At 45.2% G+C, this 22,208-nt stretch overlaps 1 protein-coding gene across 1 annotated transcript; it reads left to right on the top strand.

Moving 5' to 3' along the window:
• Positions 1 to 3,367: 3,367 nt before the first annotated feature.
• On the top strand, positions 3,368 to 16,490 carry LOC121550802 (serine/arginine repetitive matrix protein 2). Its single transcript, XM_045223338.1, has 14 exons — positions 3,368 to 3,563; positions 4,948 to 5,202; positions 5,821 to 5,916; positions 10,121 to 10,306; positions 10,449 to 10,535; positions 10,629 to 10,716; positions 10,904 to 11,088; positions 11,176 to 11,289; positions 11,499 to 11,637; positions 11,818 to 13,769; positions 13,968 to 14,702; positions 14,842 to 14,928; positions 15,160 to 15,267; positions 15,789 to 16,490. The coding sequence occupies exons 2-14, from the start codon at positions 4,955 to 4,957 to the stop codon at positions 15,841 to 15,843; spliced, it is 4,080 nt and encodes a 1,359-aa protein (XP_045079273.1). The 5' UTR covers positions 3,368 to 3,563; positions 4,948 to 4,954; the 3' UTR covers positions 15,844 to 16,490.
• Positions 16,491 to 22,208: the final 5,718 nt, after the last annotated feature.

The following is a 22,208-nucleotide window of genomic DNA, read 5'->3' on the forward strand; positions in this document are numbered from 1 at the left end:
CGGGAGAGAGAGAGAGCGAAGGTCGCGACGGCGCATAACCATCTGAGTAGGGGCAGAGTGAGTAGTGTTGGAGGAGAGCGAGAGAGAAAAGGATACAAAGTAGTGGTCGGAGACTTGGAGGGGAGTTGCAGTGAGATTAGTAGAAGAACATCTAGTAAAGATGAGGTCAAGCGTATTGCCTGCCTTGTGAGTAGGGGGAGACGGTGAGAGGGTGAGGTCAAAAGAGGAGAGGAGTGGAAAGAAGGAGGCAGAGAGAAATGAGTCAAAGGTAGACGTAGGGAGGTTAAAGTCACCCAGAACTGTGAGGGGTGAGCCATCCTCAGGAAAGGAACTTATCAAGACGTCAAGCTTATTGATGAACTCTCCAAGGGAACCTGGAGGGCGATAAATGATAAGGATGTTAAGCTTGAATGGGCTAGTGACTGTGACAGCATGGAATTCAAATGAGGAGATAGACAGATGGGTCAGGGGAGAAAGAGAGAATGTCCACTTGGGAGAGATGAGGATTCCTGTGCCACCGCCCCGCTGACCAGATGCTCTCGGGTATGCGAGAACACATGGTCAGACGAGGAGAGAGCAGTAGGAGTAGCAGTGTTTTCTGTGGTAATCCATGTTTCTGTCAGCACCAAGAAATCGAGGGACTGGAGGGTAGCATAGGCTGAGATGAACTCTGCCTTGTTGGCCGCAGAACGGCAGTTCCAGAGGCTGCCGGAGACCTGGAACTCCACGTGGGTCGTGCGTGCAGGGACCACCAGGTTAGAGAGGCAGCAGCCACGCGGTGTGAGGTGTTTGTATGGCCTGTGCGGAGAGGAGAGAACAGGGATAGACAGACACATAGTTGACAGGCTACAGAAAAGGCTACACTAATGCAAAGGAGATCAGAATGAAATTAACTAAACATCTGGGGAAACGAGGCCTCCCTCACTAACCTTTCACTGAAACACTCAAATACAACTCTTCCAACTTCCACTTTAGAAATTATAATTGCTGTAATCTACAGTAGTTCAATGTTTCCAGGAATAGACTAACTTAGTTTATTCAGCTAACTTGGTACAGTATTCTTCTGTGAAAACCGCCCAGGGCACCGTATCCTATGACGCCATAGCTAACTAGCATGCTAGCATCCAATAACACACGGTTTAGCACCAATACTTGGTTACAACAAACTACCAATGGATCATTCATAATAATAATATGCCATTTAGCAGACGCTTTTATCCAAAGCGACTTACAGTCATGCGTGCATACATTTTTGTGTATGGGTGGCCCGGGGATCGAACCCACTACCTTGGCGTTACAAGCGCCGTGCTCTACCAGCTGAGCTACAGAGGACCACATGTCTGTGTCTAGTTCCTTTCATAATGCAGAAGTAATTAAACGTTGGCTAGCTAGCTCAAAGTCAGTCATGCTAGCTACACAAGTGGACTACACATCTCGAATGTTCAGAAAGTGAAGCTTACGTTGCAAAATTCTCATTGACTAAAATGATACAGTACTGCTAGCTGGTAATGTTGGCTAGCTAGCAGTGGCTGTGGTGTTGACTGTTTGAAAATGTAGCTGGCTAGCTAACCTCCATAGTTTCTCTATACTACACCTTTGTCTTTGATACCAAGACAACTATGTAGCTAGCTAACTTTACAATAATCAAATCGTTCCGTTGAAATGTAATGAATGAAATAAATGGAGGAACGTATAATGCCCCGCCCAGTATAATGCGTCCTTTTCGGAAAGACATTCTAAGGTTTCTAAAGCATATACAAGCACCTACAAACTCTCAAAAATAAGTGCATGGACTCTGTTTCAAAATATAACTTTTGTCCCGCGACACTAAAGTTGTTTGGGAAAAAATATGATGTATATTTTATTATGTTATATTCCATTATATTCTTACTATAAAATATATGTGTGTTGACTGTTATCAGGGCAGGGGAATGTAAGTGTGTCTTGTCTATTAAATTAACAAAATAACAAACTATTGATTGCATTTGCATGGCACAGCCATGTAGCCTATAGGCTGCACAGACCAGTAACATAATTAAACTCAAAATTACTATTAAATTATTTTGAAATACATTTTCTCAGTTTCATAATGTTTCTTTCTGCCTAATCAAATGTATAATGGGTTTCTTTGTGATGGTGTATAGTCAATGGATTTATTAAACTAGATGCCCACCCACATCGGCACACCCCTACACCAACCCCTCACTGGTGCTGGCTAATCACCTTGATGTATAAATGGCGAATACCAACAAGAAATAGTTAAAAATGGGACTGTTTGAATCATATTGGGATCATATAAACATTGGCAGAATTTTTTTAAAGGCATAATACTGTGAATTCTGAGTCAATTAGTTATTATATGGATAATCAAATAGTTGTCTACTTATGAATTTGACAGTATAGGTTTAATTTCCCCAGCCCCATCATTTACCTTATTGCAAACAAGGTGGCAAGAATGCTGAAATTACAGATTGTGCCTTTAAATGAACCATACAGAACAAAAATATAAATGCAACATGTAAAGTGTTGGTCCCAATCCATCCACCTGACAGTTGTAGCATATCAAGAAGCTGACTAAACAGCATGATCATTACACAGGTGCACTTTGTGCTGAGGACAATAAAAGGCCACTCTAAAATGTGGCACAACACAATGCCACAGATGTCTCAAGTTTTGAGGGAGCGTGCACTTGGCATGCTGACTGCAGGAATGTCCAACAGAGCGGTTGCCAGAGAATTGAATGTTCATTTCTCGCCCAATATTGGTTTAGAGAATTTGGCAGTTCATCCAACCGGCCTCACAACCCCAGACCACGTGTAACCACGCCAGCCCAGGACCTCCACATCCGGCTTCTTCACCTGTGGGATCGTCTGAGGAGGGGTGCTGAGGAATATTTCTGTCTGTAATAATGGCCTTTTGTGGGAAAAATAATAATTCTGATTGGCTGGGCCTGGTTCCCAAGTGGGTAGACCTGGCTCCCAACTGGGTGGGCCTACAGTCATGTGAAATCCATAGAGAGGGCCTAAATCATTTATTTCAATTGACTGATTTCCTTCTATGAACTGTAACTAAGTAAAATAACCTGAAGTTAAGAGGGGGGGAGGGGTCATTCATGGCATGGACAATGTCTTCACATTAGGCTACTCATACAGCAGATAAACTCATACTAAGGGTTGTTGTTACTTGTGGCATCAAGTCAACATTTTACATTTGGCATTTTAGTCATTTAGCAGACGCTCTTATCCAGAGCGACTTACAACAAGGTGAAAAGTGTATACACCAATAGGTTTAGTCTGCCATAAAACTTTGAAGAAGAAGAAGAAGAAGAAAAGTGTTAATGGGAAACATGGGAAATGTAGTGTAAACGCGGAGTCTGGAGTCGCCATCATCACGCGTGGTTTTCCCCCGATGTTCAACCAGTGACGATATCCGCACGCATTAGGTGTTTGTTTTACGAAGAAGAACTTGAATGAGATTTTCTTTTGTTTCGATTGTCGTTTTATTTAGGCTTTTGCCAGTGTATTTGCTTCCCTTCATTGTCTCCGTTCGCGGGGAACTCATAGGTAACGTTAGCATGCTAAATTGGCTTGCTAGATGTGAAACATTGTACTTGCGACCATCCGGGGTTGAAATATTTCGAGTTCGATATCTAGCTAACGTTAGCTGACAAAAAAATACAATGACCTGACTGCTGTCCAAATAACGTTAGCTACCTATGTTGTTTTGATGCATTCCACAAGGGTGTAGCGCACGGTAGCTAGCTAGTTGCTAGCCTAGATCGAAGGCCGCTTTTGGGCCAAAGTTTGGCCCGTAAGGGCAGGGGGCTCGTTCCAAGTCTCGGGTTCGATCATTTTTCTGGCCACTGAGGGAAATGGCGGGCATAAAAGTATTCTTCGCGTCAAAACGTTATCTTTATAAGTGCAGTAACTAGCTAGTTAAGGAGCAGTTCATTTCGACGTAATGTTCACTAACGTTAGTTATTTCGCTAGCTAGCTATGCACGGTTCATTGTAGACCGAACTACATTTTAGTCATTTAGCAGACGCTCTGATCCAGAGCGACTTACAGTTAGTGAGTGCATAATTTTTTTCTTCTTCATACTGGCCCCCCGTGGGAATCGAACCCACAACCCTGGCGTTGCAAGCGCCATGCTCTACCAACTGAACTAGCCGGTCATTTGTCCCTACTAGTTTAGTGCGTAACTAGTTAGCTTCTTTAGCAGTCTCAGCGTCTGACCAATGTCATACTACTAGCTAGCTAGGCTTGTTCGTCTCTTTCCTGCTGCGTAGCGTTGTGGCCTGGAATAGTAGCTAGCTAGTTGGTTACCTAGATAGTAGTGGGTTCAAAAGCTAGCTATCGGTATCTATTCTGCTCTACCAAGCTAACTGTTGTAGCTAGCTAGCTATCTGTTTTATTCAGGAAGTAAACTGAATTCCAAATGTTTATCGTAGATAAGCATGTAAGATATAATTGGAATTCTCGTTTACTTCCTGAATAAAAACATTATTGACCCAACCTTGCCAACTAGGTCTTTGGAGTTTTTGGACTGATAAACTGAGTTGAACATCAATGTGGTGTATGGGGAGGGTTGTTATAATTAACTATTTGTGCATTGTACATAACCATTTAGTATTTATTGACATGCCTAACTCCATAGTGCAGAGTGGATGGCTTAAGATACTATGGCCAAACATTTTTACAACAGGGTTGTGGTCAGTTCAGTGGAAATCGCAATTAAAGTTTACTTCCTGAATTGAGATGGAATTGACCCCAACCGAGGTCTGCCAGCCCAATGTGGTTGACTTTTGTGACCTGGTTGTAGGCTATGTCAATTCTGGTCTGTTTGGGACTGACAAATAGGCCTACCCTCTACCATTTCAGTCACAATCACTGTAATACTCACACTTATCTGACCTTTGTCCTTTTCCCCCCCTGTCTGTCTCCACAGAGGAGCCATGTACAACGGCATCGGCCTGACCACACCGCGAGGCAGCGGCACCAACGGCTATGTGCAGCGCAACCTGTCGAGTGTGCGGGCCAAGCGTCCGCGGGACGAGCGTGGCGGTGAGCGGGACGAGAAGGACCGTGAGAGGCTGGAGAGCCAGCTGAACCGTCAGCCCAATGCAGAGATCCTGGAGCACCAGAGGAAGAGGCAGCTGGAGGTCAAATGTGCAGAGCTGCAGGACATGATGGAGGAGCAGGGGTAAGAGAGAGGGATGGGTGGGTGAAATGAGCAGGTGAAAAAGAGGGGTAGGAGGGATGGGTAAGAGAGAGGGGTGGAGAGAGTAGGGGGTAAGAGAGGGGATTTGATTGAGCTGGCCCGGATTGCACTGGGCTATGGCCCGTCACGTGACCGGATGAAGCCGGTGAGGAAGGCGTGCCCTGTTCAAATCAGTAATCTGCACCCCTCTGTCATATTGTCAACAATGCAGCATGTTGCGTTGTTTAGAAACATACAACATCGCTTTTCCATAAAATATATACGTTTACATTTTCAAACTAGTTTCCATTAGGAAGGCAGATGAAGCATTTTTATCAAAAGCAATCACTTTCGTATGTGAACACAAAATCCTACTCATTACTCCACATGTTTAACCAACTTTTAATTTTTTTGGCAATTTCGGTGTCGGCCCCAGCAGGGCACCCGGCTCCAAAACAAATGCAATCACTTTCCACCCGGTGCAAACTCCAGGCAGCCGGGCCATCTTAATCGAATCCTCTCCGAGAGGGATGGGATGGGAGGGACTGAGGGATTTGGAGAGAGGAACATGGGGTGCAGAAGGAGAGAGTTAGGTGTCTTAACTGTTGATCTAACTAACAGGTACTCAGCTGAGGAGATTGAAGAGAAGGTGAACAGCTTCCGCATGATGCTGCAGGAGAAGCAGGAGCCGCCTACAGCCCCCACCGAGAGACCATCGTAAGTACACACCACCACAGATCACTATAGAGTAATGAAACTAGTGAAACCACCCCAGATCTAGTGATCACTACAGACTAGTGACATTTCTACTACAGACCACTACAAACTACTACAGACCAGCATGGCTGCACAAACCTTTTACATCAAATGAAGCTTTATTTATACAGCACATTTCAGACATGGAATGCAACGTGCTTTACATGAAAAAACTAATAAAAACAATGAAATATTTACTAAACAAAAAACATGAGGATAAAAAAAACGAAAGAATAACAATAAAACTGAACGACTAAAAAGCACTCTTAAGGAAAAGCAAAGCTAAAAAGGTGTGTTTTTAAGATCTCTTTAAAAAATGTCCACAGTTTAGGCCCCCCTCAGGTTCTCTGGCAGGCTATTCCAGAGGCTGGGGGCATAGTAATTAAAGGATGCCTCTTGCTCCTAGGCTTTGGGATAGTTTAAAGGCCAGTACCAGAGGACCTGAGTGACCTACTGGGTACATAACTTAAAAGCATGTCTGACATGTGTTGGGGTGCACAATCGTGGATTGATTTAAAAACCAATAGAAGAATCTTAAAATTAATTCTAAAACTCACAGGCAACCAATGCAGAGACCTTAACACCAGTGTAATGTGTGTTCTGTCTTGTCTTGGTCAGTACCCGTGCTGCAGCATTCTGTATGTTTTGCAGTTGACCAATGACTAATACAGTCTAATAATTTATCCGTGGAGCTGAAATCCTCTGACACAGAAATGTAAAGTTGTGTATCGTCTGCGTAGCAGTGAAAATCAATGCTGTGCTTTCTGATGACGCTACCAAGGGGTAACATGTATAAACTGAACAGTACCGGACCCAAAATCTGGCCTTGTGGAACGCCATGCAATCTGTATTTTCTGAGTTATGTTCACCAAGGGTGACCAAAAACTCTAGACCGGTTAAATAGGTCCTAAACCAGAAGGACATCATGGTCAACAGTGTCGAATGCAGCACTTAAATCCAAGAGTACAAGGACAGAGAGCTGTTTGGCATCTGTGTTGGCTCTAAGATCATTTACCACTTTAACTAATGCTATTTCTGTGCTGGGCCCGAAAACCAGATTGAAATCTTTCAAAAATACAGTTGAAAACCAATTTCTCCAGAATTGTGTTTAAAAATGGAAGGTTGGAGATTGGCCAAAAATAGCTAAGAGCTGAAGAATCTAAATTACTTTTCTTCAGAAGGGGTTTCACCATAGTAGCTTTTAGTGCAGTGGGGAAAGTGCCTGTGAACAGGGAGTGATTAACAATAGCTTGCACTTCTTCAGATATGCAATTAAAAACTGTTTTGAAGAAGGTGGTGGGGATAGGATTGAGAAGGCAGGTAGAAGGCTCTGATACCACTTTCCTGAGCATGTCTGTGTCAACCAGGGAAAGTAAATCCATAGTGCCTTTGCGTGGTAGGCTAGGGCACATATCATCAAACTTCTCATCAGGTCTTGCTTGACTGATACCCAGCCTAATGTTTGTTATCTCTGAAATATGCCGCAAACTCATCACATTTCGATGTGGAGGAAAGTTCACATAGGTTTGCGGGGTATGATTTATCAGGCCATCAATGGTTGAGAACAGCAGTCTCAAATTATTCGGATTATTAGTGACTTAGAAAAATGAGCCTGTCTGGCATTTCTAATGCCTTGTTATATATGCCAAGTTGCTCTCTCAGAATATCATAATGGACCTGCAACTTTGACTTTCTCCACTTCCGCTCTGCCTTTTTGCAATTTCTCTTTAATTTATTAGTTTCCTCACTCATCCAAGGGTCTGTCCGTTTTGGATGTGGCCTTTTACAACTTTCCTGGAGCTATGGCATCAATGGTTGTCCTTAATTTGCTATTAAAGTTATCAACTAAATCATCACAAGAGGAAGGCAGAATAGGTGATGGAGTATTGTTCATACACTCAATAAAATCTGTAGGAACTTCAGAGGTAAGATAGCGTTTCTTAATGTCTTTAGTATTACCCTGTACTATGAGGAACAAGGTAGTAAAAAATACACAGTGGTGATCAGATAAAGCAACATCAACAATTGAGGATATATCAATAGAAAGCTCCTTGGTAATAATCAGGTCCAGAGTATGGCTGCGGTTATGGGTGGGCCCAGTAATATGTTGGATGAAGTCCATAGAGCTCAAAAGATTCAGAAATTCAATGGCCTTGGAGTCAGTCTCTTTGTCAACATGAATATTAAAATCACCCAACACATTGATTTTATCATAGTTCTCAAGGACAATATAGAACTCAGTAAAGAAAGTGTGGCAGTGCTTTGGTGTCCTATACAGGGTTATGGCCAGCACTGGTGGCTGACATTTTAAACAGTAAAGCATGATGCTCAAAAGACCCATAGTCACCAAATGAAATGTCCTTACAGCTGAGAGCATTAGTAAAAATAGAGGCTGTCCCCCCACCCTTTTTCCCATTTCTGATAGAGTATGAAAAGCTGTAGTCCGGGGGGGAGGCTTCAATAAGAGCGGCACTACAGTCTGAAGACAGCCATGTTTCAATGAGGTCATTCACGAGAAAGGTTTTACTAGTGATTGCTCTAACATTTAAGAGTGCCATATTCAATGAGTGTGGGCCACTCTTTCCCTGGGGCATCTGCCTAGAGGTAACCAATGGAATAACCAAATTATTAACGTTACAACCACGTTTTCTGACAGTCTCCAATCTATCAGAATGGTAGTAGATGACAGTTTGTATAAACTCACTAGAAGGCGGAGTTAAAGGAACATAAATTAGGTTACTCACAATAACTAAGGTGCCATTTCTATAGGAGTTGATATGCTTTCCAAGTCCTCTGTTGCTTATTCTGACAGGGAGAACTGGAGCCCTACCAGACCCTGCCTGTCAGTCTCTAAAACAGTGTGCGATGTTGCTGGAAATAGGAACCCCTGCGGTTAGGGTGAATCCAGTCTCTTTTTAAAAAGTGCTGGTTGCGCTCACAGTAAATCAAAGTAGTCACAAAAAGAGATATTCCTGTCGTTGTAAAGTTTCTTCAGTTACTCGTATAGGGCAGAGTCGGCTGAAACGTTCCGAACCCCTTCGGTAGTACGGGAGGGGGCCAGAGATAATTATTATCTTCCTTGTGCTAGCGAGGGTCTCCCTCAAATCGCCTAGAACGAAGGTTGTTAAAACCTACGTGAGTGACGGTGTCAATATTGGAGTATTTGTCCAGAACCGTGGGCAGGAGAGCGTTGACGTCATGGACACGGGCTCCTCGGTGACAGTGGACCTTAGGCAGGCCAAAATCTCTCACCATCAAGCTGCCCACAATGATTGTGGTAGTGATGGAATCCGATGGGGAAACGACCTGCTGAACTGTGATTGCTGTGGAGGAGGGCTGTTGGTATACACCCAGAATCCGTGCGGACTCCCGGGGCTGCTAGGTCTGTCTCAAGCGGGGCAAAGCTGTTTGATAGCTGGTTCGGATCTTCTCGGGTAGATGGGTGGCCAGCTTGCCTCCCCGATCTCCTACGCCTGTGTCCAGTCTCCCATGGGCTGCGGAGTTGAGCTTAACATCTGTCCATTGGATTTGGACAGATCAACGCCGCCTGACTCATCAACAGCTTTGCTATAGGAGGCATTTAAAACTGAGATTTGGTTTGCCTGGGTTACAGCAAGGTTGGTGTACTTACAAAGCAGGTTTTCCTTTTCTCGCAGCCGAGCTAACAGCCAGAAGATCTCATCCCTAATATGCTTAATGGTGGTGCATTATAGGGCAGACAAATCCCTGTCCATTATCCAGTTTCACCTTACCTTCATCTTGTGATTGTGTTGAAATCCTCTCAACCTGAAGCATTTGTGCCGTGGATGAAAACACTGCTAACGTTCGCCTGCTCCGTTTTCATGATGGCTAGCAGCTAACTGGAATCCGTGACACAAACTTGCGGTCCCAGCCGTGAAGGCTGGGATCGCGGAATCAATAGCAATACAAACTTCAGCTTTGATAAAAAAATAAAATAAAAAAAAAGATTTAATGGAAACTATTTCATTCAAATAAGTGTAGGCAGTACACTGTTCTGTTGCGTGCTCTGATGTGTGTTGCGTGATGACGTGGCTATTGAACAAGGTGGTGAAACACCACTGTTCCACTCTTTGAGGAGTAACCCATCGTGACAATAATAGGACCTATTGAACAATGCGAACCCCCCCCTCTCTCTCTCTCTCAGGGCGACAGAGACTCACGCCCTGGCTGCAGCCAATCAGCAGAAGAACGACCGGCTAAGGGCGGCGTTCGGCATCGCCACGGACTACGTAGACGGCTCCTCCTTCCACCCGGAGCGCAAGGAGCGAGAGAAGGAGAAGAGGGAGCAGGAGAGGCTGGAGAGGGAGAAGCAACAGCAGCAGAAATACGGGTGAGTCGGGGGGGAGAAAGAGAAGGTGGGGTAGGAGAGGTGTGTGTCTCCTTACTCGTGTAACTCTGGTTTTCCTTTGTTTATCCCCTCTGTTACTTACCATCTCGTTCTTTCTCGCTCTTCCTCTCCGTCTCTCTCTCAGGCTGGTAGAAGAGTCCGAGGACTCGGACTCCCCGGCCCGAAAACAGAGCCGCAAGAAGAAAAGGAAGAAAAACAAGAACAGAGACAGGTGAGAGAAGAGGGAGTCCTATTTTGTTGTGCGTGCGTAAAAAGAATGCATAGCTTATTTGATTGACAGATCACTTTACTCTCCTCTCTTCAGCTCAGAGAGCCCCTCCCCCTCTCCTAGACGGGTGAAGAAAACTAAGAAGAAGAAAAAGAAAAGGTTTCCATTTGTTTTTCATTTTGCAGTCAGTTAATGGACTTCATGTCCAGCGTAGTGTCATAACATTGATATTGTTATTTCAGAACATCTAACTTGTAGTGGATCACCTGTGCTAGCGAGGACTCATTGGGGCTCAGATACAGCAGTAGTGGTTGCTGGCCCAGAGTACTTAGCACCTGTGAACGTAATTTGCGCACCGATTTTACATGTAGAATCATGTGAAAAATGACATCAGCGGGCGTTCCCTAAAACAAAGCGTGCTGAACGATCGACAGACAAACGCTAGATTCACGTTCGGTGTGGTTTTTGCGAGCCTTTACCCTTTTCAGCTTAATGAACGAAGACTTTGTGTTCTCTGTTCTAGGGATGGGTCAGAAGAAAAGGATGACAAAGAGAGGTGGGTCCTACAGAACGTGGTTCATTTTGTGTGTTTGTGTGTGTGTGTGTGTGTTTACTGAAAGACTTTGTTTGTTCCTCCTCTCAGCTCCTCAGATGAGAAGCAGGCATCCAAGAAGAAACGCAAGAGAAGTGAAAATGAGACTCCGCCCCAGAGTAAGACACGGCGCCACAGGAGTGGGTCCTCTAGCTCTGCTCACAGGTACTTCCGGGTCACCAGAGGTCATGACTTTCAATTTGGGGTGGTAACTTACCCTAAATTCCCAGGTTTTTCACAAATCCAACCCTACTCGCGTAGTTACTCAATTCTAGTCATTCAATTCAGTAACTTAAAAGTCAAGGCAGAGTTTTGAGTTGCACCCCATGCTGTTATTCCATCTCTCATGCAATATCTCCATTCCATTTGATCAGCCAATCCCCTGCCCCACTGAAAGAGTGGCAGCAGAACCAGCCAGTCAAGAGAGCAGAGGAGGGGAGAAAGGGGCTGTCTCCTGACAGGAGGGGGCGTGGTCGCGAGGACGGGAGTCCACAGCGCCCGGGAGGCAGAGCGGTAAGACCACCTGTGATTGGTCCGGTGATCAGCTCCCTCTACCATTTAAAAAACCTTCTATCCTGTTTTGTGCCAATTGGGCATAATCAATAGCCTCCAGCACTCTCGTTCATTCTCCTTTTCCCTCTCACCTCACTCTCCTTACCTCCTTTTTCCCTCTCCTCCTTCTCTCCCTCTCAGAGATCTCCCAGGTATCCCAGCTCCCCTGAACGCCGACCGAGGGCAGACAGGGAACGGGAGAAGGAGCGACTGAAGGACAAAGAGAAAGAAAGAGGGAAGGAGCGTGAGACAGTGAAGCCTACGAGAAAGAGACGCGACTCCTCGTCCCCCTCTCCTCCTCCTCGAACGGAACGAGAGAAAGCCAGGCGCTCCAGAAGTGGAGAGAGGGAGCGAGAGAAGGAGAGAGGAAAGGAGAGAACAATGCTGCAGAGGAGCAGACACGACTCCTCTTCATCCCCCTCGCCACCCCCGAAACAACCAGACACCAGGAAACAGAGGAGCGGAAAGAAGGACAAACCAGAAAGACGCGACGACTCCTTGTCTCCATCTCCAGAAAGAGAGGGGGCAAGGAGAGGAAGGAGTGGAGAGGGGGAGCGAGGAAAGGATAGAAATGTGTCCCCCCGAGCCCCAGCTGACAGAGAGAGGGGGAGAGGGAAGGCGAAAGAAGGATCTCCCCCTAGTTGGAAAAAAGATGGAGGGAGGGGTAGAAACTCATCCTGTGACTCCACATCCCCTGTCCCTCAATCGCCTCTCACCAACGGACGACAGAAAGAAAGGGAGCGCGAGGGAAGGAGGGAGAAAGAGAGGAAACCGGAGGAGAGGGGTAAAGAGAGAGAGAGGGAATTGAACAAAGAGAGGGAGAAACAAGAGGAGCGGAGGAAGCGGGAGAGTGAAAGGGAAAAAGAGCGAGTCCGAGATGGAGGGAGAGAGCGAGAGCGGTCCGGCAGACTGTCGTCTTCTACTCAACATCCGTCTATCTGTTTGTCTGAAGACCTCCGCCCGGAGCGAGAGTGTGAGGGGGAGAGGAGGGACAGAGAGAGGGGGGCAGTAGAGAGGGAGAGAAAAAGACAAACTGAGGAGGACAACAGGCGGGAGAACAGAGACCGAAGCCTTCCGGAAAAGGAGCGAGAGAAGGAGTTGGAGAGGGCAAAGGAAAGAGAGGAAGAGAAAGCTAAGGAGAGCAGCAGTAGCAGTGGGAGTGACAGCGACAGCTCTTCCTCATCTTCCTCATCCTCCTCCGGCTCATCCTCCTCCTCTTCTTCATCGTCCTCCGACGACGAGGAAGAGAAGAAAAAGGGAGCCGTGGCGAAGAGCGGCCCAGCGAAAAAAGCCCTCCCCTCTCTCATCTCCCCTCCCACTGTAGGCGCCGCCTTCCAGAGATATCTGGCTAATGGGGGCAGAGAGAGCGCTTCAGAGAGTGACGGACAGAGAGCTACAGGTAGAGAGAAGGAACGCGAGAGAACTGGAGGAGGAGATGGGGACAGGTTCATGCTCTCTGAAAGGGAAAACCCGCCCCCTGCTCCCCAAAGAGCAGCTGCCTCCCACCGGCCCCCTGCTGCTGAGCGCTACCCCCCCACAGACAGAGAGAAGGAGCGAGGGAGGGGACAGGAGAGGTACAGCCCCACGGAGGTAGAGAGCTCCAGCCCTCCACCCTCTCCTCCCAGAAGAGGAGCCCCCCAAGGCGGAGGCGAGAGGTACTCCCCCACTGAAGTGGAAAGAGAGAGGGAGCGAGAGAAGGAGAGAGCGGGAGGGGTGAAGAGCCAGGCCAGGAGGGCAGAGAGGTACAGCCCCTCTGAGCAGGAGAGAGAGCGGGAGAGGAGGGGGGCGCCCTCCCCGAAAGCCCCTGCAGCAGTTGTCCCGCGGCCCTCCCCCCCTCGCCGCACCCCCCCACGGCAGTACCAGGACCCCCCCACTCGCTCCCCCAGCCCCCGACGACAAGCTGCCACCCGGAGAGCCTCCCCTCCGTCCCGCTCCCCGACTCGCCACTACGCCCCACGGCGGAGCCGCAGCCGGGAGCTAGAGCCCAGCCGAGAGAGGCAGAGAGCGAGGGATAGAGGGAGGGATCGCTCCAGAGACAGAGGAGCCAGGAGGAGCAGGTCGAGGAGCCCCAGAAGACGCAGCCCCCTCTACAGGTAGGAACCCGGACCTATTCACACCAAATCAAACGCAACTCAACGATACACACATCAATCAAACATCACACACAGTGGGGCAACTTCCTGTGTACATAAATCAATAATAACTCAATTGAAATCTGGCAAGACCTCAGAATGCCAAACCAGATTCTGAATTGTTTATTTAATTTGTGTATTTGTTTTCTCGTCCCTCAGGTCCCGGCGATCCCACTCTCCCATTCGACAAAGGAGAAGCAGCCACTCGCTATCCAGAGAAAGGCAGAGAGACCAGGAGAGAGGGAAGAATAGAGAGCTGGAGAGAGCGAGGGGAAAAGAGCGGGAACGTGAAAAAGAGCAAGAGAGGCGAGAGCGCCAACCTCTTAAAGAGGTCCCCCCGCCCCGTCGCTCTGCCTCGTCCTCTTCCGGTTCTTCTTCCTCGTCCCCCTCTCCGGCCCGAGAGAGGAAGGAGACGCCTACAGAAAAGGGGATGAAACCAACGGCGGAGAAAGATGGAAGAAGTGATAGAGAGGAGCGAGAGAAAGGAGGAGACAGAGGAAGGAAGGCTCATTCCATCCCCCCACCACTCCCCTCCAAGGAGACCAGTCCCCTTCCCAGCCAATCAGAAATCAGGGCCCACCCCAAAGAAACACGGCACTCTGACCCTCCCCGCTCCAGGTCGCCCCAGGCCCTCAGCCATTCAGAGACCAGAGTCTCTCTACAAGGCACCTCGAGGACCCAATCACCTGCGGTGCTCCCCTCGCGCGGCGCTGCCCACCCCACAGACCGACCAGTCAGGACTGAAAACTGTGTGAGCGAGAAGGGAACCAAAGAGAACAAGAAAGGAAAGATGGGTAGCCCCAGCTCTTCATCATCATCTTCCTCCTCCTCCTCGTCAACTTCCTCCTCGTCTTCATCAGACAGTTCTGACTCTGAGGCAGAGCAGGGAAAAGGGTAAGAAGGAGTGTTAAATGATTGACGTGTGTTTTACATTTGGATCACCATATATTGAACATTGCGGATAGAAATGCCCTAAATAGAGCTGACGCGATTCCTCTCTTTACAATGTCCCCCTGCTCTCTCCCTCTCCCAGAGATGCCAGGATAGCGGCTGCCCATAGCTCTTCTTCCTCCTCCTCATCATCCTCTTCTGAAAGCGAGAAGGAAGACAAGAAAAAGAGGTAACCAAAAAGACTAGGACCACCAGAATTGATGCTGACATAATGTTAACAATTTGTTACAGATCTATTATTTCCATTGATTCGTGACCCAGAACTCCTATACTGTAATGCTTCTCGTTATGATGTACATCTAATGGAAGTAATGTTATTACAAAAGTCTGGAATATTTCTGTAACATACAGGAACCAGTTGATCTTTGACATTTGACACCTCTGACATTGTCTCTTCCAGCCCAGCACGACCTCACAGAGTGCCAGCTGATTCGCTGAGAGACTCTCGTTCCCTCAGCTACTCTCCACCCAGACAGAGGCGACCAGCACATTCCCCACCCACCCGCAGGTCAGTAGCCAACTAGGCAATTTGAAGGCAAAATATGTTTGTGTTCCTATAGGACAAATCAACTCATCTTTTAAAATGATTGACTCCAACAGAAGGTACATGTTTTGAGAAATAAGTACATGTTAATGTTTTATTGAGGGAAAATGTACTTGCTACAACTGTGATGTGATTCTCACCTAGCCATCTTAAGCCGTAGGGCGGCAGGTAGCTTAGTGGTTAAGAGCGTTGTGCCAGTAACCGAAAGGTCGCTGTGAGCCGACTAGGTGAAAAATCTGTTAATGTGCCCTTGAGCAAGGCACTTAACCCTAATTGCTCATGTAAGTCGCTCTGGATAAGAGCGTCTGCTAAATGACAAAAAAATATTTAAAAAATATGAACGCACTAATTGTCAGTCGCTCTGTATAAGAACATCTGCTAAATGACTAAAATGTAAAACTATTCTAGCAACTACTGTATGTCAATCATGAGTGTGGCGTTATCTGTACCGATTTAATTGGTTATTCGCCCGCTCTCTTTTCTAGGAGTGGCAGCAGACAGTCCCCAAGCCGATCGCCAAGCAGTAGGAGAAGAAAATGATCCTTCACTCTTTGAAATAACTGCCACTTTCCCTCCCGCCTCGATCCTCTGGTTTTTCCCAAACACTTCTGGGCTGGTTTGAACTGGACTGTACCATTTGGATATTAAAGGGAGGGTTGGTTGAGGACATTTGATCTGTGAATGACTGAGTGAATTAAGCTTTGTTGTTGATTCTGTGGCATGAGGATAGGGTTACAGGAAGAGAAGGTAGGCAGAATTTGAAACCCAACAGAGACCACGAGGTCTGCTTTTAGTCAAGGGTTTCTGTACATTGTTTTATGCTGTACTGTAAGGAAGAAATGTAACTAAATGGTAGGTGAAGGAGTCTGTTACAGGAAAGTTAAGCACAGTAACATCTGTGCAGACCCATACAGACTAGAGCGAAGCGTTCCAGACTCAAAACACACAGCGTGTGCACACGCACACAGTCCTATTAAATTATCTATAAACAACAAAGTAACGTTCACTGCGTTTTTTCTGCCCCTCTGTATTTGCGCGTTGTTCTACATGTAGATATGACCCATCTGTATTTTGGTTATCGCGGAATGGATTACGTGCTGTTTCCATGTATGTTGATTAGAAACTGCAACTCTTGGTTTTTCTCTCTTTGTGAAAATAATGAATGATAATAAAAAGTTGTATCTTCATTTGTGTTGGCAGTGATTGATTTTCAACCATGCAATCATTTGTAAGTCATCTCTGCAACCTATAACTAAAATATCGTGCCAGTTACCATTTTATGTTAAGTGCATCTGTCCACAACTGATTAATTTGTAAAAACAAGTGCAATCACTAACCAGGTTTCCATCCATCCTTTTTAATGGTGTTAGAAATTGCGTAATTCAAATCTGGTATTGGAATAAGAATCAAGAGATCTTCAATCCAAGCTTAATTTATTATATGCAAAATGTATGTATGATAAGTATGAAGGTTCGTATATACGGGTCCGCTGAGATACCACGCAGGGCACTCAGAGAACTAAACCATTGTTTACAGGTACTTTCTCAAATACTCTGACAGAGAGTTCCCACCTCTTCTGTTGGCCAATCAGAGTAAAGGACTGAGTGTGGTTTAGACTTTACTCAGCCAATCCGTTGGCGCACGTGTTAGTCCCACCCCTTGGCGCTCCACCGTTCCCAGGCATAAGTTGCTATCATAATAACCTGTAGTCAGCACCCAAAAGACTGTACGTTCCTACATCCAAGGACGGTTCACAGACAACGGTTCACAGACAACAGAGGCAGTGTTCGTATCTGTAAGAAATACAAGTCTTATCTGTCCTTCCCCTAACGTTCCACACATGAATCACAGCCTGTTATGTGAAACAATTTATATCAGTATAGTTCAAACCTATGCTCCTCATTAATGCATTCCTTCTAAGCTATTCATCACTTCAATCCAATTATTAGAAAATAGAACCCAACAATCCCCCTTTTGACACCCTCTAGGGTGTCACTCATTAAAATACAATACAAACAAAAAGAATCACACTTTTATTAATAGGCAATAATGATACTGAAAAATAAAAACTCTCAGTCCTTCCATCTACACCCAACTTGCAAACGGTTGGCTACCAGTCACCCAGGAACTTCAAACCTTCACATAAGGAAAGACAAACATTCCCAATGGTTAACTTGATTAATAAAGCATAAAACACAGGATTAATAGAACACAAAACATAAGATTATTAAAACATAAAACACCAACAGGGAAGTACATTTTGGCCCCCTTTAGACACCCTCTAGAGTGTCACTCCACCAAGCCTGGTTTCATTCCTTAGGTCGGAGTCCGGGATTGGGCCGTATCTCACCATCTGTTGGGAAACCACCTTCCCCATCTCCTTTTCTCACCAAACCTCAGACACAGGAAATAAGACAACATCCACAAAGAACAAGTATACCCATAGAAGCTATAACTTCACCCAGAATAGTTACAACAATAGTTTTCCATTTACCAAATATGTTATCAAACCAACCGTTTATGGAGCTATCAATACCAGAGTTCTCAGCCAGTTCGTTCGCCAGCGTGGTGATGGTCACGGACCCGTCCGGTGCTGTATTGTTTGGGGATGAAAGTACAGCACATAGATCCAAACAGAACACAAACCCCGTCCCGCTCAGCCAAAAGCATATCTAAAGCTATTCTATTCTGCCATGTCATTAAGCTAGTTGCCGCTGTCTGCTCAGCTAATCCCTTTATTGCATCACGAGTGTGATTTATCCAATCTACATTTTTATTAATTGTTGACCACCAGAAAATACTTGATTCAAACCCAGCTGCGATCTGATTGTGGATCCCATCAATATATATCCTTTCATCAAAGGATCCCGGGAGGAGGTCCTACTTTCTACGTGACAACTCACCAGTCTCTGACACATTTGATTGTTTGCGTATGTAGGTGAGTTCACAATCAGTTATCACCACACAACCATCAGATGTCAGCACGGGCCTGGTTTTGGTTCCTAAAATCCTCTGGCTGCAACAAAGAGGAGAGATTAGTCATGGTCTCTTTTAGTTGTGACATTCTCTGTGTGGGAGCAGGAGCTAAGATGCCTTACCCTGTATCCTATCTTATTAGTCCTAGAAAAACAATAAGAATCCCCTGTGACTTCAAACGGAGGCAACCCAGGTCGGGATGACTTTGTTATCGGGGGAAACAGATAGTTCAAGTTACTACAAGACTCTTTCACCACATTCCCAGGTGGCTTGCATGGAGGATAAACCTGACAGAGAGTTAAAGCCTGTCAAGGGGAACGGAGTAGTTGTCAACCTTGGTTTGAATCCATTCCAACCACAGGTTAAAATCTATTTACTCCGTCTCCATCTGTACTACTTCCTTCAGGTCTATAGTTTGCACTGTCTCACTACCTCCCTCAGAGAGGTTTACTCTATAGGGTGCCCCAGTTGAAGAGGATATCTCACTTGTCAGGTCTGTAATCTGTTTTAGCATAATTCAGACTTTCAGACAGTACCTACCCTTATATGGGTCGCACTGCCATTTCTGATAATTCCCTACTTTCACAATACTACACCTGTCCCTAAACTGTGTATGGAGATTGACATATCCCCCCCCGCTTGGTATAAGCAACTACATAGTCCCAGGATGTACATGGTGACATACATATGGTGATGTCCTTCCCTAAAGTCCCTAGTACTTCCCCTTTCCCTACGTCTAGCTGTCTCCTATGCCTTTTCAACTTGTGTTAGGTTAACTACTACTTTTGGCTGATCAGGAGGGTGTGTGTGTGTGAGGAATATGGCCCCCACAATCAGACAGCTACCTACCGTCGGGAGACCTGTGAATCCCCACCCTCGCCCTGAGAACATGTCAGACGCCAGAGGCCAACCCATTGCTTCACCTTCTATCGAACTCACACAGGGATGATCAGACAGGGTAAGGGAATCTTCGTTAAGGAGCCAACCCCCGAGCCCTAGTGGTGATCGGTTCTTTCTCCTAACTCTGTGTTTGTTCGTCAGGTGTAGCTGGGTTTACCTTTTTGCAGTGAGTGACATGCACCCAGATGGATCTAATAGGACTTGATAGGGCCCTTCCCAACAGGCCTGCTTCCAGTTTTTCTTCTTTTAGGGACTGGATCCACACCCAGTCTCCTGGTTAGATAGAGTGGGTCGCCTTCTCCTTTAGTTCACCTGTGGGGCACAAAACCTCTTACATACGGGTGTGGTTAATAAACTATCTTCACACATACATGTTGAGCTCTCAATTTCTAATCTTTTTTTTTTTTTTTTTTAGTATTTTGTCCTCTCCTTCGTATACATTTATTATTTAATCCTACCATCTCCTACCATACCATCCATCCCCCATTTGACACATGATTTGCCCATGTGTCTATTAAATTTTTATATTATTTACCTACCTAAACAATCACTTAGGTAATATTGGTAATTCATTATCCAATTGCCATCCCTCCACTCTGTCTTCTGTTATTTAATGGTTCAAATCAAATATATTATTACCAAATTATAATCTTCTTCACAATTTTCACAGTACTATAAATTACCTTCAACTTAGTAAAATAAACTATCTTAAAGTCCTCCTCTCATGCCTTTAGAATTTACTAGTGTGGCCAGCCTCAGTTAATTTGGTAGCTCACTTTTATGACCTAAATACTGCCTAACTTCTCTACTGCTCCCCCCTAGCCCTGGGCAACATTCCAACGAGATGAGCTAATCTCTTTCTCCTGGTTATAATCAAAAAATGGGAGTACACACAAAACATGATACAGATATCCCCAGTCTTAACCCATCAATAATTGTTTGTATCAATCTAATTCCTCATAACTAATCCATAAAACCACTCAAAATTCCTCGAGTATACAATGATTATTTAATTGATTACCCTAACTCTGCTACATGTGATCTCATCTCAAATGATCCATTATCAATTATTTGTTCAACCCCTAGGAAAATCTGTCTCCCCTTCTATTGTTCCTGTCCCCCCTGTAAATGTCATATTTGAGTTTTTAGCCAATACAATCACGGTTACATCAAATGTTCCCTCATTTATGGTATTTTCTTCCTAATATAACTTCCCTAAATGAGATTAAATCCCCTGCCTTCCTCTACTATCCTTATATCATTACTGGATCAATGATAATAATTGTAATAACTATTTCACATTAAATTGTGCCTTTTTTCTGATAATGTTATAATTGTAGCCTACTCCATCACTTTAGTTTAAAATATAAGTTTGTTTTATGTAACAATTCCAGAACCCACCACAGGCTGGCGCTATTCCCCCATCACAACAGCCAATGTCACTTGCATCCACGTAACCAAAATACATTATCGTTCTAAAATGTACCAAAAATTTATATTTTCCCGCTAACCCATTTCAGTTCGCTATTCAATTTATTTAACTGTTCTCTCTGATTATGCCCTAATTAATAAACAAATACTTGCTATCGTTGATAAGCATACATTTAATGATGTTCCTACCATCTGAACTGTACTGTCTCTCACCCTCCCCTTGCTCCTTCGGGGAAAGCGCATGGTAACCTTATAACATATTTTCATAGACCTTTCTAGAATACTTCTATTTAAGCTATCTAATTCAACCTTTCACATTTCTCAATCCACATAGTAATCTAGGTATATAGCCCCACTGCGAAAGCTTTGTCTACTGTCCCTACCTGTGTTCGAACCAGGGACCTTTAGATACATCGCCAGTCACTCCACACCATCTGCGATGCTCTCAAAGTAACTACTCCCAGTTCATAGAGAAAGTGATGTCACCAAATGAAAATCGCAGTAGCTTTCACCTCAGCAAAAAACTCTCTCTCCCTTCACCCATTCCCTATTGAATAAGTTAGTTTTTCTATTTAACCCCAAAACACGCTACAAATAGTCCATTCAACATTACCAAACTAAATACTCAGTAGCATCCGGTCACCACCCACACCAGCCGTTGACTTCGCCTCATGCCACCGAAATGCCAAATAAACCATAATAGTTCAATGGAGCCCCCTATTGGTTCTCCACTATTGATATATTACTTCCATAACCACATTAGTTATGGTCCGATTAGTCATTAAACCTTATCACATGATTAAACAACGCCACAACCTTAAACTCATATGGGGCGGCAGGCAGCTTAGTGATCAATAGCGCCGCGCCAACAACCGAGAGGTCGCCGGTTCCAATCCCCGAGCCGACCAGGCGAAAAATCTGCCGATGTGCCCTCGAGCAAGGCACTCAACCCCAATCGCTCCTGCAAGTCGCTCTGGACAAGAGCGTCTGCCAAATTACAAAAAATGCAAATGTAAATATTCTCCACTTTCCCACCCATGACGTACGTCTACGTTCGGGTGAGCAAGTTCAGAATATCCATCGTCAGAAACCCCCAGGCACCTCTCAAATAATCACCCCGTGGTGTTCCCAGCCAACTCCCAGTCTATCATGGCTCCAAAAGCCACACTTTCGCTCTCTCCAGCCCCTCCCCTCGCAACTCTCTCTCCAGTGTTCGGTGGGAGTAGGCTCTTTTGAAGAGCTGTTTTTCGTTTTAGTGTTCCCAATATTCTGCCGTTATTTAAAGTACTTTAGTCTATTTATTTAAATCAAATCATTCCCACCTAATTAGTTAAAGTTGGTGCATATTTATATTTCAACGATAAACCGAATTATTTCAGTCTAATTGTTTAACCAGTATTTTGCAGGGTCAAACATCAAACGTTAAATCAAATAGTAAACCAAAAAGCCTCAACCCAAGCACCTAAAACCAGTATTATGCTATGTCAAACATCAAACATTAAATCAAATAATAAACCGAATTGCTTCAACACAACTATTCAAAACCAGTATTATGCTATGTCAAACATCAATAACAGGTTATACGGTTTTAAGCAACC

The sequence above is a fragment of the Coregonus clupeaformis genome, chromosome 10, assembly GCF_020615455.1.
Source record: "Coregonus clupeaformis isolate EN_2021a chromosome 10, ASM2061545v1, whole genome shotgun sequence".
NCBI lineage: Eukaryota > Metazoa > Chordata > Actinopteri > Salmoniformes > Salmonidae > Coregonus > Coregonus clupeaformis.

Coding starts and splice junctions, on each gene's coding strand:
- LOC121550802 (XM_045223338.1), top strand. CDS start 4,955: ATGTACAACGGCATCGGCCTGACCACACCGCGAGGCAGCGGCACCAAC. Junction 10,717..10,903: donor CATTTGTTTTTCATTTTGCA/GTCAGTTAATGG, acceptor TTTTACATGTAG/AATCATGTGAAAAATGACAT. Junction 14,929..15,159: donor AAGGAAGACAAGAAAAAGAG/GTAACCAAAAAG, acceptor TGTCTCTTCCAG/CCCAGCACGACCTCACAGAG.